This window comes from Mizuhopecten yessoensis, unplaced genomic scaffold (genome assembly GCF_002113885.1).
Source record: "Mizuhopecten yessoensis strain PY_sf001 unplaced genomic scaffold, ASM211388v2 scaffold4839, whole genome shotgun sequence".
Taxonomy (NCBI): Eukaryota; Metazoa; Mollusca; class Bivalvia; order Pectinida; family Pectinidae; genus Mizuhopecten; species Mizuhopecten yessoensis.
The window spans coordinates 557776-574684 of NW_018405747.1; the positions used below are offsets into that span (position 1 = coordinate 557776).

The following is a 16909-nucleotide window of genomic DNA, read 5'->3' on the forward strand; positions in this document are numbered from 1 at the left end:
CTAGTGACATACACCATGATAGTATCTACCTTAGTGACGTACACCATGATAGTATCCACCATGATAGTATCTACCCTAGTGACTTGCACCATGATAGTATCTGGTATCTACCTTAGTGACAGACACCATGATAGTATCTACCCTAATGACGTACACCATGATAGTACCTACCCTAGTGACAGACACCATGATAGTACCTACTCTAATGACGTACACCATGATAGGATCTACTCTAATGACGTTCACCATGATAGTATCTACCCTAGTGACTTGCACCATGATAGTATCTGGTATCTACCTTAGTGACAGACACCATGATAGTATCTATCCTAGTGACGTACACCATGATAGTACCTACTCTAATGACGTACGCCATGATAGTATCTACTCTAATGACGTACACCAGGATAGTATCTACCCTAGTGACGTACACAATGATAGTATCTACCCTAGTGACGTACCCCATGATAGTACCTACTCTAATGACGTACACCATGATAGTACCTACCCTAGTGACAGACACCATGATAGTACCTACTCTAATAACTTACACCATGATAGTATCTACTCTAATGCCGTACCCCATGATAGTATCTACTCTAATGACGTATACCATGATAGTATCTACCCTAGTGACGATAACCATGATAGAATCTACCCTAGTGACGTACACCATGATAGTATCTACCCTAGTGAGGTACACCGTGACAGTACCATATTAACAACTGATAGGTGTAAACAGGAATCTTTATACAATATTGATAATTAATTTACAGTTGTATAAAATGTCAAACTGGCTTTGAATAAATGTTAAACAGCATAGTGTCACCACACACAACAAGAAAACCCCTTAAAGCTGACAGTACAAGTTAAAAAGCTTTCAATTGAGATTAAAAAAAAACTTCTTTTCCCCAAAATATTTTTTTCTGGTTTTGAGAACTTTCTAGTCTCTACGACTATCGTTTCTAAGGAAGTGTCGACATTTTAGTTTGGTCCTTGCTTGGTAACAAGTATGACTACGAGTTCATAATAAAGTTTTGTTTGTTGGTGCAGTTCTATGCACGTGAAAGACTGATGATATATATGAGATTGATAGTAGTTTTTTTAAGTAATATACCATTTATTTTGGATACACCCTTTTGGAGAATGTGCCATAAATAACAAACAGCTTGGCCGTGTTTCAAAGTCTTCAGGTGAGTGGGTTTTTTTTGATAACGGTTGCCGATCAGGGTGCGCGGTGCATTGAATCGCAAGACGGTCAGTTGTAGAATGATAACCAGTTTAACAGGTAATGCTTATTTCATACTCAGCGAGACCCCTACTCATTACCAAGCCAGGACAAACGAAAATGTCGGCACTTCCTTAGAAACTATAGTCGAAAGAAACGGGGAAATTCTCAAAAACAGAAAAAGAAAAAAAATGTTTTTTTTTTTTTTTTCATCATATCTCAATTGAAAGCTTTTTAACTTGCACTGTCAGCTTTAAGTACAAAGGCAAAACAAATGGCCCTGATCACCCACTCTGACAGTGCGTGTTATGGCAACTAGTACTGTTGACCTGTAGCCTGCCCAACTGCGACTTCTCGGGTACCTTGTTGTTTAGTTCAAGGCAGCTAGTACATATAATCTAGTGAACCTTCAAATATTTGTAATGAAATTTTAAAATCTCAAAACATATTAAGTTTCACATTAGCGTTTAAATGATATGTCGTACACCACAAGGAACATTTACATACATTATCTAGAATTTTATAGACTTCACACATCATGGGATGACAATAAGTGTTGACATTGATAGCTTAAGTGAAGTATATACACTCCACTGAATGTGGGTTACCATAGTCATGAACTTTTTGTACTCATTAAATACGCAAGAAATAAGAAACATTTGCCTGAATTCCTAAAATCAAAATATATTAAGGTCTGAAACGGTGCATGCTGACAGTTTTTCTAGATAGGGTATACTTTTACACTTCAAATTATTACATAAGCATGTACATTCTTATTAGCTCACCGGGTCCGAAGGACCAAGGTGAGCTTATGCCATACTGTGGCGTCCGTCCGTCGTCCGTCCGTCAACAATTTCTTTAAACAAATTCTTCTTCTTAACCACTGATTGGAATTTATCTAAATTTTACTGGAAGGATCCCTAGGTGGTAGGGATTCAAAATTGTACAAATGGTGGGGGTGACCCCCAAGGGGGCTGAGGGGCGGGGCCAAAAGGGGGCAATTTGGCTATATTGCTTTAAGCGACTTATTCTCTGGAACTAAAAGATGGATATCAACCATATTTGACTGGAAGCATTCCTAGGTGGTGGGGATTCAAAATTGTACAAATGGTGGGGCTGACCCCCGTGGGGGCTTAGGGGCGGGGCCAAAAGGGGGCAATTTGGCTATATTGCTTTAAGCGACTTCTTCTCTGGACCTAAGAAATGGATATCAACCATATTTGACTGGAAGCATCCCTAGGTAATGGGTTGAAATGGTTGAGATCCCAATCATATAACCATATATACAATTGCCGAGTATGAAGAGAAGAATGCACAGTTGCTTCCAGGATGGCCCTAGGGTCTGGCCCCACCATTGGAGACATAGTCCCTGGGTCTTAACTTTTAAACGGTTGAGATCCCCTCCCCAAAACTATATATACAAATGCTGGACATAAAGAGACGAATGCAGTCATGATAATAGAATAGACCCTGGGGTCTGACTGAACCCCTAGGGACCTAGTTTCTTAGTCACAGCTACGAAACAGTTGAGATCCCCACCCTATAACCATATATACAATTGCTAATTATAAAGAAATGAATGCACATGTGCTTCCAAGATGGCCTTGGGGTCTGCCCAGCCTTTGAGACTTAACCCCTGGGTCATAACTTCGAAATGTTTAAGATCCCCACCCCAAAACTATATATACAATTGTTGGGCATAAAGAGACGAATGCAGTCATGATATTAGAATTGATCCCAAGGTCTGCCCCACCTTTGCAGACTTAACCCCTGGGTCATAACTTAGAAACGCTTGAGATCCCCACCTCAAAACTATATATACAAATGCTGGGCAAAATGAGACAAACGCAGTCATGATATTAGAATTGATCCTGGATTGGCCTTGGGGTCTGGCATATTCCCTTGGATCTCGTTTGGAGAATATTTTGCCATGATTGCAAAGATATCCAGGTGAGCGATACAGGCCCTCTGGGCCTCTTGTTCTAATTCATAGGCATAAAAGCTCTTTACTCAGCTATAACAAAATAATAGTTAAAAGAATCATTTGAATGTATGCTAATTTTATTACCCTTTCAGAAGTTGTTTAAAGGTTTTAAACATATTTGACCCCTGTGACCTTGAATATAACTAAAGGTCATTCAATTGAACAAACTTGGTAGCCCTTCATCCCAGCATGTTTTCTGGCCAAATATCAGTATCCCAGGCTTCTTGGTTATTCAGAAGTTGTTTAAAGGTTTTAAACATATTTGACCCCTGTGACCTTGAATATTTGTCAAGGTCATTCATTTGAACAAACTTTGAAGCCCTCCATCACAGCATACTACTGGCCAACTAGCATCATCTGATGCCTTTTGGTTATTCAGAAGAAGTTGTTTAAAGGTTTTAAACATATTTGACCCCTGTGACCTTGAATATAAGTAAAGGTCATTCATTTGAACAAACTTGGTACCCCTTCATCCTAGCATATTACTAGCCAAATATCATTATCTTAGGCCTCATAGTTATCTAGAATAAGTTGTTTAAAGTTTTTAACATATTTGACCAATGTGACCTTGAAAATAGGTGAAGGTCATTTATTTGAACAAACTTGGTAGTACTTCATTCCAGTAGTTTGCTTGGGCCAGGTGAGCTAAAAACGTAGTAATGGATGGATGGTATAGCAAGAAAGAACTTGTAGCAGTTTAAGTGCAAATTGAAATGGTTATATACAAAATATAAGATTGTAGACCATGGACCTACCATACAAGAAGTGAAAAATTACCTTTAGCCAACAATAGCACTATTAAGATATGTGACCAAATTCAGCCATTACCCCTAACTTGCTCTTTTTCGAATAGGTCTAAAGTTCATCTAGCCTATAAGTTCATTTTGTGTACATAAAATCCTGCTGATATTTGTTCTAGACCGAGTCCCTTATTCTAACAACCAGTTTTATGAAAAGGTTTTGCTAAATGGTGTTTGTTCTGAGAAGATTTTTCTGTAAGTTTTAAGCGATTGACTCATTGCTGTACATACATGTACATTTATATATTTCCAACCGACCAAACCTGTTTTCATATCAATACACCGTTCCTCTTGTTCCCCCGGAGCTGTATATTTAACAAGAAGCCTACACGACCTGTATCGCTTACCCAGATCTTTATGCCCAGTAATGGCTATGGGTTCAGGTTCTCAACCAGTTCAAAGTTATGGCCCAGAAATTAAGTCCCTAGGGGTGGGGCCAGACCACAGAGTTAGTTATGATGCCCTGCAATCATATATATGATTATAGGGTGGGGATCTCAGCTGTTTCAAAGTTATGGTTCAAACATCAAGTCCCTAGGGGTGGGATCAGATCCAAGGGTCAATTCTTTTATCATGATTGTGTTTGTCTCTTGATGCTCAGAAATTGCTTACATGGCTATAGGGTGGGCTTTTTGATAATTCTTTTTGGCCAAGTCCCTCAACCCAGGGGTCAGGCCTTCAACTGGTACAATTTTGAATCCTCAAACAATGAAGAATGCTCCAAACCAAATATGGTTGATATCTATCACTTTGCCAAATTACCCCTTTTTGACACCGCCCCTTAGTCACAAGGGAGGCAATACCTTCCATTTATACAAAATTGAGTCCACTTTGCCCAGAGATGAGTACAACAAATTTGGTATGAAACCCTCCATTCATACAGAAAAAGGATTTTTTTTTTCTTTTTCTGCTCTACCTAATGGGCCCTGCTCTGTGCCCCCATGGGAGCCAAACCCTTCATTTACACAAAATTGAATTCACCTTGCCCAAGAATGTTTTACACAGAATTTGGTTTAAATCCCTCCATTGGTAGGGATGGATTTTAAAGATTTACCTCAATTTCACCTATTGGGCCCTACCTCTCTGGTCAAATCCACTGTTTATGCAAAATTGCATTCCCTTTTGCTGAGGATATTCATGGCCAAATTAAGTTAAAATCCACTAAGCTGTTTAAGAACTAGTAGCATTTTAAAGGAAAAGTTGATGGACAGACAGACAGATGACAGACACCATACCTACTCCCATAACATGAGAGGCCGCTGGTCGGTCTTTTTTCAATCGGATATGATTTTGCCGACTGCGACGGAGCCTGTCAAAAGTTTTTCGCCGTGTAAAACCTCTAACATTGTTGGAGTAACACCATACCATGGCATAAGCTCACGCGCCTTTTGGGCAGGCGAGCTAAAAATCTAAACTTGAGTCTGATAGATAATGTTGCCTTCTATAAAGATGACCGTAACACACAAAGGTCATTGCACCTATAGAATGTGTAAATAAATACAGAATGCAAAAAGAAAAAAATCTTTTTCACATCACTTTGGAACAGAACTTTATCTACGATGATCTGTCACACGTTACCAACTTATGACAGACTACGATGATCTGTCACACGTTACCAACATATGACAGACTACGATGATCCGTCACACGTTACCAACTTATGACGGACTACGATGATCTGTCACACGTAACCAACTTATGACGGACTACAATGATCTTCCACACATTACCAACTTATGACGGACTACGATGATCTGTCACAGGTTACCAACATATGACAGACTACGATGATCTGTCACACGTTACCAACTTATGACGGACTACAATGATCTGTCACACGTTACCAACTTATGACGGACTACGATGATCTGTCACACGTTACCAACTTATGACGGACTAAGATGATCTGTCACACGTTACTAGCTTATGACGGACTACGATGATCTGTCACACGTTACCAACTTATGACGGACTACGATGATCTGTCACACATTACCAACTTATGACAGACTACGATGATCTGTCACACATTACCAGCTTATGACGGACTACGATGATCTGCCACACGTTACCAACTTATGACGGGCTACTATGATCTGTTACACGTTACCAACTTATGACGGACTACAATGATCTGTCACACGTTACCAACTTATGACGGAGTGCAATGATCTGTCACACGTTACCAACTTATGACGGAGTGCACTAAGTACTGGTTCTACCACTGCCTATCCTGTGTTTACATGTTTGAGCGCCATAAAGGCTTTTTTTTCATCCATCGCTATCACAGCTCAGAGATTCCTGCCATCTCCAGGAAGTGATCATGTCACAATCGTCCTATCATAACTTGTTATTGTACGGCCTGGACAAGAAATTATTAGAAGAACCAGTATTAAAATAATATGTCTCCCTTTATTCAAAGGGGAGACATAATAAGCACACTAGAAAACAAATGGTGTAGAGATTTTTATTAAAATTTATGTAAAAAAATTGATGTGTTTGAGTTGTGGTGGGAGATAATCCTGGTCAACTGGTTCATCATAGTCAGGATTGTACTTGTAACCTTTACCATAACCTGTAAAATAATAAGCTGTATTAAAGGGAGATAATCCTGGTCCAAAGGTTCATTATAATCAGGATTGTACTTGTAATCCTTACCATAACCTGTAAAATAACGAGTTGTATTTAAGGGAGATAATCCTGGTCTACAGGTTTATCAGTCAAGATTGTACTTAAAACCCTTACCATAACCCGTAAAATAACGAGTTGTGTTAAAGGGAGATAATCCTGGTCCCCAGGTTCATCATGGTAGTCAGGATTGTACTCTTATCAGTCAAGGTGTTTAAAAATCTTTTTAAACTGCAAGAAAAGGATATCAACAACTGAAGAATAAACCTTTGAATTGATTTTTTCCTAAATTGATGAAATAACTATGTTTTAAAATGAGAAAAGGTACAGAAACTAATTCCTTTGTGTATTTCAAAAAGTGTTGTTCGATGGTCCAATTTTGCAGAAGATACGCCGTTATATATTGATGGCACTGCAGTGAGACAACATAAGCTTTCTTACTTCTACATGATACACACAAGAATTGTAATCCTCACCTAGAGATTTCATCAGTTTAGTAGAAGCATTCCTTAGATGAAGTGGCACTGATGGTTGTGTCCCCTCTTGACCTTTGACCTGTGTCTTGGCCTTGTTGTAAGCTTTATATATTTCCACAGATTTCGGGGCCCTGCATAGGTACACTGTACACTGTGCCAACATTACCTGTGCATATACATGGTAAAATATGTTTTCACAGCTTTTCTTTGACAAATTACTGACAGATTCAGGACCCTTTTTGGCAAATTGTTGACAGATTATCAATTGCTTTAAATATCTGGATTATCATCCATGTATTGTATAGATATGATTTTACAAAGCAAGGATTGTTCTTTATACTTTCGAAATTTATGTTTATCACAACACAAAATAAGAGAACCGCGGGGCGGAACAAAATACGCCCGTCGAATGCCATATAGTGTTATTGTTACTGAAATGAACAACTTTTGCAAAAATCGTTGAATCAAAATTCTTTTAAGGGAGACACAACTTCATATCATGATTATAATGTATACCAAGTTTCAAAGAGATCCGTTGAAAAAATGTAGGAGGAGATTGCCGAATTCAAATACTGAAATAAACAAAGGGCAATAACTTTTGCAAAATCTGTCAAATCCAAATTCTTTTCAAGGAAACACAACAACATATGATGATTATTTAGCCTACTAAGTCTCAAAGTAATCCGTCAAAAAATGTAAGAGGAGATCTCCGGACAAAAAATCAAATACTGAAATGAACAAAGGGCAATAACGTTTGGAAAAACTGTTGAATCAAAATTCTTTTAAGGGAGACACAACTTCATATCATGATTATAATGTATACCAATTGCAAGTTTCAAAGAGATAGGTCGAAAAATGTAGGAGGAGATTGCCGGACAAACAAAAGTTTATGCCAGCCGGACAATCCCATACCATAATACTCCCGTCAAAATTTGACGGGCGTATAAAAAGGGTAAATATCTTTAATGCACAAAAAAATATTTTTATAGCAAAATGGAAATATTTATAATCATTTAAGAGCTTTTTGAAATTTTCAAAATATTGTTAAAACAGAGCAAAATCTGGAGAAATTAATAACATAATAGCTATAGGTTACCACCGTGCATTTAAACAAGCCATTCAGCTATTAACATCTGTATACCTAACTTGCTATATGTACATACATACTACTGTTAGCATAGGAATCTTGATACAGACCCCAGTTAGGCAGTTACTGACAGGAAGCTGTCAGCTTGTTTGGGTTACATGAGCCATCATCACCTTATTACAGTGATAATTGTTTTGATATTTACTTATATAGTTCCAATGACCTTTATGGTGTAGTCTATATTACTGGAGGACAAGTACACATACAGAGTTATATACAGAGTTAAGGTGGGTATGTCACTTACATCACACTCTGGCATCCCTATTAAATGGCACGCCTGGTAGGCTGACACAGCCTGGGTCAAGGCTGTCGGGTCAGCCAGACCTACAACGGAATACACAAATTACAAGAAAAACTGTGAGGGAGTCAATATATGCCAGCAACAAATTGGTTGAATTAATGTAATTTGAGAAGGAAAGTGCATGTCTGTGCAAAGAAAAAACATGGACCTGTATGTAGTTTGAGGATATGAACAATGGTAACTGAATGTTATAAAAAATAATTATATTAGTTAATTCCATACAAGTGTTGTTGAATATTACCTATTTATACTTGTCTCTACAGTTTGTGCTTTCCGGTGGGACTTGTTGCGCTCACAAACAAGTTTCATGCCAAAGGAAAAATCAAAACTGCAAAAGGCCTCAAGTCTTTTAAAACTGATGCAGGGTCCCGATGTCATGACATGCAAACTTTTGTATGATACCCTGACACATTCAGAATTCCATAACATTTGGTTGAAAACTGTTGGAGTAGTTGCACTTAAAAGAAAATATCACGAAGTTTTTAAGAACAGTTATATAACTAATGTAAAAATTCATAAAGGACCCCGCTTTTACAATATGCAAATCTTCATATCATAAACATGACACATTGGTTGAGAACTGCAGGACTAGCTATACTAAAAACAATGTTATAACTCATTGAAGCACAGTCCTACTTTTATATGTGAATCTTCATATGACACAAACCAAGTTTTGTAAAACTGTGGAATTAATGAGTGACTCACCAAACAAAATTCAAAATTTACATTACTCTTGTAAAAAGATACCCTAGAAGGATAATGGTGCCCACCATCAAAGGATCATTATTAAATCAGATTTACAAAAGAGATATAGTGATACAAAAAACTCTAACTATGAATATCCAAGATAAAATGTCAACCATTTTCACACATATGACCCATGCGACTTTGAAAGAAGGTCAAGGTCATCTTATAACACTGCATGCCAACATGCTACCTGCTAAACATCATAACCCTGGGCCTTTTAGTCCCTTAGAAGAAGCTCTTTAAGGGTTTTTACATATTTGGCAACTGCAACCTTAAAAGTAGATCAAGGATTTATTTCAGGAAAATGTATAGCACTCATCCCTGCAGGTACCTACTCGCCAAATAGCTGAACCACGGGTCTTTCAGTATTCAATAAGAAGTTCTTTAAACAAAAAAGTTGATGAACAGATAAAGGCTGCAGCACCAATGCTGCATCATACAATTAGCTTACTGGCACTTTGTGCCAGGTAAGTTAATAAATGTTATTTTCAGTCCTTTTCTCCATAAACCAATTTCCATGTCAAAATTTTGAGGTGCTTGGAGTGGTTTTTTTTTATTGTACAGGTAATTGATACCTTAATTTCTTCATCTAAAATTTGAAGCAACATTTGCAATATTTTAAAAGTAGAAACTTCTAGGATGCCACAGTACACCTAAATCTTAACCAAAGAGTCTTTAGATTGGTTGACTTATGAATATGAGTGAGGATTCAACTGTAGTCTCAGTGTGGTAATTACAACAGTAACTGTTACACCAGTCTCTCAAAATTAGCAAAGGAATATTAACTTACCAACATCTTCGCTAGCCACTCTGATTAATCTACGTGCCACATACAATGGATTTTCTCCTCCTTCCAACATCCTGGCCAGCCAGTAGAGGGCAGCAGTGGCATCAGAGGCCCGGATAGACTTATGTAAGGCGGAGACGATGTTATAATGTTCCTCTCCAGCCCGATCATATAGGACGTGTGACCTTTGTAGTCCCTCCTTCACATCGGCAGAAGTCACAACAGGTCGACGTCCTGACTGGCTGGAGGTGGAGTCCTGTGACTGGCTATTGTGTTGACAGAGGCGGGACTGTAGGGCCATGTGGAGACTGTTGAGGGCCGCCCTGGCATCCCCGTCACACAAATTAGACAAGGTGGTCAGTGCCTGCTGCTCCACATACACACACTTCCTCCTGTAAACACCATTGAATATCACAGTTATCTTATTTTTTAATTTCCCCAGGCATACACAGAGAAAAGTTTCCTTTTAATGCCCTAGCATATCTGTGAGAGGTACACATCCCTCGATCCTCTTACACTGTCCATCAGCTATATACACATTTTGTATCCGTCCAATTTAGACTTCTCTACATCAGATAACTTAATCCCTCTCTAACACTGCCCAGCTTATATCCTTATGTGTCAGACTCAGACTCCTCTGAATCAGACAGATCACATCCTGTCTCTGGCAAGCTACCATTCATACCTGTCAGATTTAGTCTCATCCCCTTCATCTGGACCACACCCTTCTGCTACGATAACTCCACCCACAGCCATCACAGCCTTGACAAGGATTTGCTGCAGGTCCGATGGTTCCAGTTTGTCCAGTGTGATGACACGACAGCGACTCAGGAGGGCGTTGTTTACCTGGAATGAGGGGTTCTCGGTGGTAGCCCCTATCAGGATGATAGTGCCATCCTCTACATGGGGCAAAAGGGAGTCCTGATATACAATGAGAACAGAAAGAGGTACTCTATGATAATTAACACCCATGACAAGATATACAAAATATGAGAGAAGAAAATATTTAGGGAAACACATATAGTTTTGTTGCAATTAGTATTGCTTCTTAATTAAACCCCATGAAATAAATAACTTATAATCAAAGAGAAGATTCAATCTAATTAGAATCATATCCTTATTGCCGTTCCTCTACGATCGTAGAGGAATGGGTACGATACTCTTACATTATGTAAGAGTATCGTAGAGGAACGGGAATAAGGATCTGATTTTAATTAGATTGATAGAAGATTGGATTTTGTTTTAGTACATGTACATTACCATCATTCAATCATAAAAGTAGTATGCTGTAACATAGCACTCTTAAGATTTTAACCCTGCCACATGTTGTAACATAGCACTCTTAAGATTTTAACCCTGCCACATGCTGTATAAGTGTTATTCTGAACATTACAAACCAAACTATCTGGACAGACAACAGAATAAAACATAAAGAACAAATTGTTTGGACAAACGTGATTTCAACTGTACACGCAAACTGATGTGTTCGGATTAACAAAACCCCATTATTTTGTAACAGGGTTTTTGCCATGTGTTAATAAGGTCCAGTACAGGGACCCATTCCCAATTGAAAAATGACCCTGCATTTTCCCAACTGGATTAAAAAGCATGGTTATACAAGTTTCCAATTGTTATATATGTGCAATGTTCAAAGTATGACTGTTTAAAACAAGTTATCAAAATACATCAATAGCGAAAATTTGAAATTGAATAAACAAAATCACTGAAAATTAATGTGTTTATTTATTGCTATACATTTTACTGTAAGAAACAGTCAGATGAAAAATTTTGCTTATCACATATCAAGTTTTATTTTTTCTAAACTTATGATATTTTCCAAAACTCTATTCCTTCTTTGCATATTGCAGAGTTATCTTCTCTTGGGAGCAGGTATTGATTGTTACGTCATTTGTATGTGAGAGTAACGTCAGCAATTTTTGAGAAAACGACGTAATTTCCTCACACAGACCAATGACGTAGCAATCAATACCTGGTCCCAAGAGAAGATAACTGCGCAATACGCAAAGACGGAATACTTGTTCCCGGGAACACTGATGATATTTCCAAATGGTTGCCTAAAGCTGATGATTTCCCCAAAATAGCTGACAAGTGCCCTGTATAACTGACTATATATTATTCCGTCTTTGCGTACTGCAGATCTAGTTATCTTCTCTTGAGAGCAGGTAGTGATAGTTACGTCATTTGTTCATGTGAGACAATTACGTCGTTTTTTCAAAAATTGATGACGTTACTCTCACATACAAATGACGTAACACTCAATACCTGCTCTCAAGAGAAGATAACTCTGAAATACGCAAAGACAGAATAGCACCCATGTTCACCATTCTACAATCCTTAACCGCAAAGACGGAATAGACAGCTTCTGAATCACTTTCTATGAAAAACCTCAAACCTGCTGTGTTTTGTTGAACCGATGAATTTCATCCAAAAAGAGAATAGTCTTTTTCTTCAGCATCCTTTGGTCATTCTTAGCAACCTTGACAACCTGTTTGACGTCATTGACGCCCGACGTCGTCGCAGACAGTTGGACAAACTTTAGGGTGCCTCCTTCCTTACACTGTTGGGCAATTATCTTGGCAAGTGTTGTCTACAAAATATAAGAAATTAAGACCCACTAAAATACAGTAAATATGAATAACTGCTAAAATAAATATATTTCATATTATCTTAATAATAAAACTATTTTTTACATCCAAGTGAACAGGCATATACAGCATTTTTGGGGGGTAAACATGCATATATGAAATTTATCAATTTATAAATAAACATTTACAAATCTGCAGATCAAAATTTAGGCCTTTTGATTTACCCTCCTAATAGAAAAGCTTTAAGTTTTAATTTTTATGTCAATTACTCAATGTGTATTTAACTGAATTTCTACTGTAAAGTCAAACCATAGACCACAATTTAACTGTTCCAGAAAACATCAAGCTACAAAAATTGGGGTCAATTTGAACATAAAAGTTTATTTAAACCATTTTAAATAGTTATTTAATAAAAAAAAATACTTCGATACACAGATATTCCTACATGTCCATTCAAACAATTTTAAAATTTTATTTCGGACAATATTACTATTCCTTTCATCACCTTCCCACAGCCTGGGGGTCCCCAGAGTATAAGGGAGGGGATCTGATCACTTTGTAGAAGTGACCGCAGTAGACTGTTCCTCCCCACTGCCTTATCTTGTCCAACATACTCCTCTAGGCTCTTCGGTCGCATCTGTTCTGCCAGGGGCTTACTGCTGGCGGTCAAACCAATACTGACTGCACAGCTGTCATTTCTACCACATTCTTGAGGCCCTGACTTATTAGAAACAGAAGGAAAGCTGGCAGTTTCTGTTCCTGATGGACATACTATTGAGACTGTACTACTAGAACTGTCAGTGCTAAGAACGTTCGGTTTGTTATTTCTGTAGTGTTTGTTTATTTTACTGCCCAATTGTAAACATTCGTGATCAGTGTCTGTGTCATTACTTTCATGATCGTTCGATTTATCTTCGACTCGACCTGTCTCCTGATGACTCCTAAAGGAGTCTGTAGCTGTTGTCAGTTTCTGTTTCTTGTGTACTGGACTGGTGTTTGATTTCCCACCGACAGGCTTCAGACACCCCCATGCAAAGGTGTCGTTCGATTTACGTTTCTTTGCTATTTTTGGACTGTCATACGTCGTTTCCTGTGTGGTCGTGTTGTTTAAACACTCGTTGACGTGGACGTCTATCTGAGATTTTCTGAAACTCCTCTGACAAACGGGACACTCGACTTGTCCTTCCATCGTGTACCAATATAAATATGCTGTTACAGAGCAAGGGAGATCACTCTCATCTGTTATGTTCCTCATGTGTCCGCGATAGAAGATTTTAGAAGTCCTCATGATCATGTGTCGGCGATAGGAGATTTTAGAAGTATTTTTTTTTACATACAGAGAAAGATAGAAGTAAAATGAGTTAATTAATATATTAATGCGTATCACCCCATGTGTCATCAATATTTATAAATATACTGGAGAAGGTAAATAAGCATTTTTTTAATTTATATTTCCCGCGGAAACAGACTTGTCTCCCTTATTTTTCCAAAATGGCGTCCACCGGTAAGGATGGAAGTGATAAAAACAACAAATACGATCGACAGCTCAGGTAAACATTATCGCTTGTCACTTAACGCACGTTTTTGGTTGAACAGATAACACAGTTTACTGAAAACGTTATTAAATGCACAAAATGATCCTTCTGGTGTCATGAATAGCATAAGTATTTGTCCATCTCTGACAAATGTCAAACATTGCAAGTTTGCAGGAAATATTGTAATGACAATAAATGTCCATCCGTTTACTACAGTTTGGACCAAATCTCTTCAGCTCTTTTTAGATTTTCATATGCCAACTCCAAATAATTCATTTAGGTGTTTTAATAGAAATATGAGGACTGATATTTGGTATTTACATTAGATACTCCGAGAAGCCAGTATACTAACAGTTAACGTTATATATATCTACGTCTCTGGGGGATACTCAAACATTTGTTTTCCGAAAGTCGCTGAAGATTGTAGAGTTTTTTTTCCAACACAGAAGAGGTAGATAGGATCAATGATTATGATTAATTATATTATTATGACTCATGAGAAATCTAAAAAAAATGCCTATGTAACCTGATTGAGTCCTGCATGATGTACATGTGCTTTGTTTGCAGATTGTGGGGTGATCATGGACAGGCTGCCCTCGAGTCGGCCAGGGTTTGTCTTGTCAATGCTACAGCCACTGGTACAGAGATCCTGAAGAACCTCATCTTACCTGGTTTGTTTGATCAAATGAAACTGTGTTTTTACAGTCATTAGCCTATAGATTTGGTAATTAGTGTACACTGATAGACCTGTCTTACAATACGTAAATGTTAAAGCTTTTGGAAGAGCTTCCTTTTTGTTGTAGCTTGCATATATATATATAACAGCAGTTTGTGATATAATATATACAACTCCCATGTGAAAGTTATCTGACAGAAATCACTGCATAATTTTGCCAAACAGTTGTAATGATATATGGCTATTGGCTATACACATCTAGCTAGGTCATGAATGAATTATGAAGCTTCAACATACAGGTATATCACAGATAGATGCAGTAAGCAGTGTAACATGCCAATGTTTTTAAATTTATCCTGAGAGAGTTATGTTCTTTTGTAATAGAAAAGAAGAAGTAAAAAGAATATGTGTTTTTGCTAGAGGTTAAACTAGCGTCCCTCACCAGTAAGATGCTCTATCTCAAGCTCTAATATATAAGCCAAAGGGAAATTCCCCCGAGTCAAAGCTAGTAAGGTGACTGAAACTGTATACAATGTACATCATTACACTTCCCCCACCCCCTTGAGTATGGCATGCATAAATGCATGCTTATCAAATTGAGCAAAGTAATTTTACATAAAGACCTTCCACTGCAGTAGCAGAAGAATCTCATCCTATTCAGAATTTGTAACTATGTATTATTAGTTATTGATTGAGTGAAGCTGTACACAGATATTTGACTAAATTGTATTTGTTTTATTTTATCCAGGTATAGGTTCCTTTACAATAGTTGATGGTCACAAAGTCCAGGGGGAAGATGTGGGCAACAAGTAAGTAACTGCAAGGTAGAGTTGAGCAAAGTCCATCTCAAATCTGTCTCAACAAGTTATCTTTTTACAAGGTAGCGATAGCAGATCTCCAGTCAAATCTTTTCAACAAATCAGTCACTTCAGAAAATAGACAGTGAAAACGACAATTCAAATTTGTCGCAACGAGTTGTTTCAATGTATAGTCTGCAGTGCCTCAAGTCAATTCTCATAATCTGACGCAATACTGCAGGAGTCTTTATATGATATATATACATAACAAATCCACAACTAAAATCAGTCACAATTTGCAAAAACACCACTCTATTCTGTCCCCATAATAAGTCTTTACATGGTATAGACACAGCAAAACAATAAGTGAAATCTTTACACCTGTGGATATATTGAGAAAACAAAACCTCAAAACTCTCTCAATATGTAAAATTTTAAAGGGTAAAATATCAAAACCACATCTCAGAATCTTCATTTAAAAGTCAAAATTCTGATGAAACATTTTTGCTTTGAAGCTATAGTATAATTAACCTCATTGAGTTGTTTATGAAATACTTGGACATATATATCATATGATATTTACATTTCGCTCAGTTTTAATTTAGGCCCCTCTAATTAGTAAAAAAAATAATAAAAAACTAAACAGTTAAACTGATTTTAACATCTGTTCATTCAGACATAACTGCTAGAACTTAGATATTCATGAATAGCTTTCAAGTCAAAGGAAAAGGTAGTTTGTAAAATTGTGACCCATGATCCACAAGGTGTGAAAAGGCCAAACTAAAATAAGAGGTTAAATTTCTACATAGACCTTGCATTTCTGAACGTAATTCAAGCATATGATCATTACGGTGTGTATGTATCAAGAAATTAAGTAAATCATCAAAATGCAATGTTAACTATTGTCTACAGACTGACATGTTTACCTACCTGAAACTTAACGATCTTTCACAGTAAATCATTTGTTTTGTATTTGTAGCTTCTTCCTTACGAAAGATTCGCTGGGCGAGGTAATCAAAAGTTTCTTATATTGATTGGAGCAAAATAAAAATGTATTGCTTTAGAAATGTTTGAATGAATAAGGAAATCGCCAAACTCTGCTCACTGTTTTTTTCTCACTATTTAAATAATTATAAGATACTTTCTATGTCTTGGTATGCATTTGTATTTATATAGATATACCGTATTGTGATCTGA

The 16909-nt window shown here is 37.3% G+C and overlaps 2 protein-coding genes across 3 annotated transcripts in view; one reads left to right on the plus strand and one right to left on the minus strand.

The window, feature by feature from the left end:
• Positions 1-6471: 6471 nt before the first annotated feature.
• On the minus strand, positions 6472-13949 carry LOC110449908 (ATPase WRNIP1-like). Its single transcript, XM_021497066.1, has 7 exons — positions 13210-13949; positions 12512-12706; positions 10784-11019; positions 10102-10490; positions 8508-8587; positions 7117-7282; positions 6472-6587 (listed from the first exon to the last, which is right to left on the minus strand). Exons 1-7 carry the CDS (start codon positions 13891-13893, stop codon positions 6490-6492), a joined length of 1848 nt encoding a protein of 615 aa, XP_021352741.1. The 5' UTR covers positions 13894-13949; the 3' UTR covers positions 6472-6489.
• Positions 13950-14174: 225 nt separating this feature from the next.
• The window catches only part of LOC110449909 (NEDD8-activating enzyme E1 regulatory subunit-like), a 44380-nt gene continuing 41645 nt past the window's right edge, over positions 14175-16909 (plus strand). For both annotated transcript variants that reach the window (XM_021497067.1, XM_021497068.1), the window contains exons 1-4: positions 14175-14254; positions 14807-14910; positions 15664-15724; positions 16692-16722. In XM_021497067.1, coding sequence (XP_021352742.1) covers positions 14196-14254; positions 14807-14910; positions 15664-15724; positions 16692-16722 — 255 coding nt within the window. In that variant the 5' untranslated portion in view covers positions 14175-14195. The remainder of the gene's footprint in view (positions 14255-14806; positions 14911-15663; positions 15725-16691; positions 16723-16909) is intronic.

Excerpts from the sequence above, each read along its gene's own strand:
- LOC110449908 (XM_021497066.1), bottom strand. The coding sequence starts at position 13,893 with ATGGAAGGACAAGTCGAGTGTCCCGTTTGTCAGAGGAGTTTCAGAAAA. Across the intron at positions 8,588-10,101 it reads AGTGGCTAGCGAAGATGTTG|GTCTGGCTGACCCGACAGCC; the intron begins GTAAGTTAATAT and ends ATTCCGTTGTAG. Across the intron at positions 7,283-8,507 it reads TAGGGATGCCAGAGTGTGAT|GTAATGTTGGCACAGTGTAC; the intron begins GTAAGTGACATA and ends GTATATGCACAG.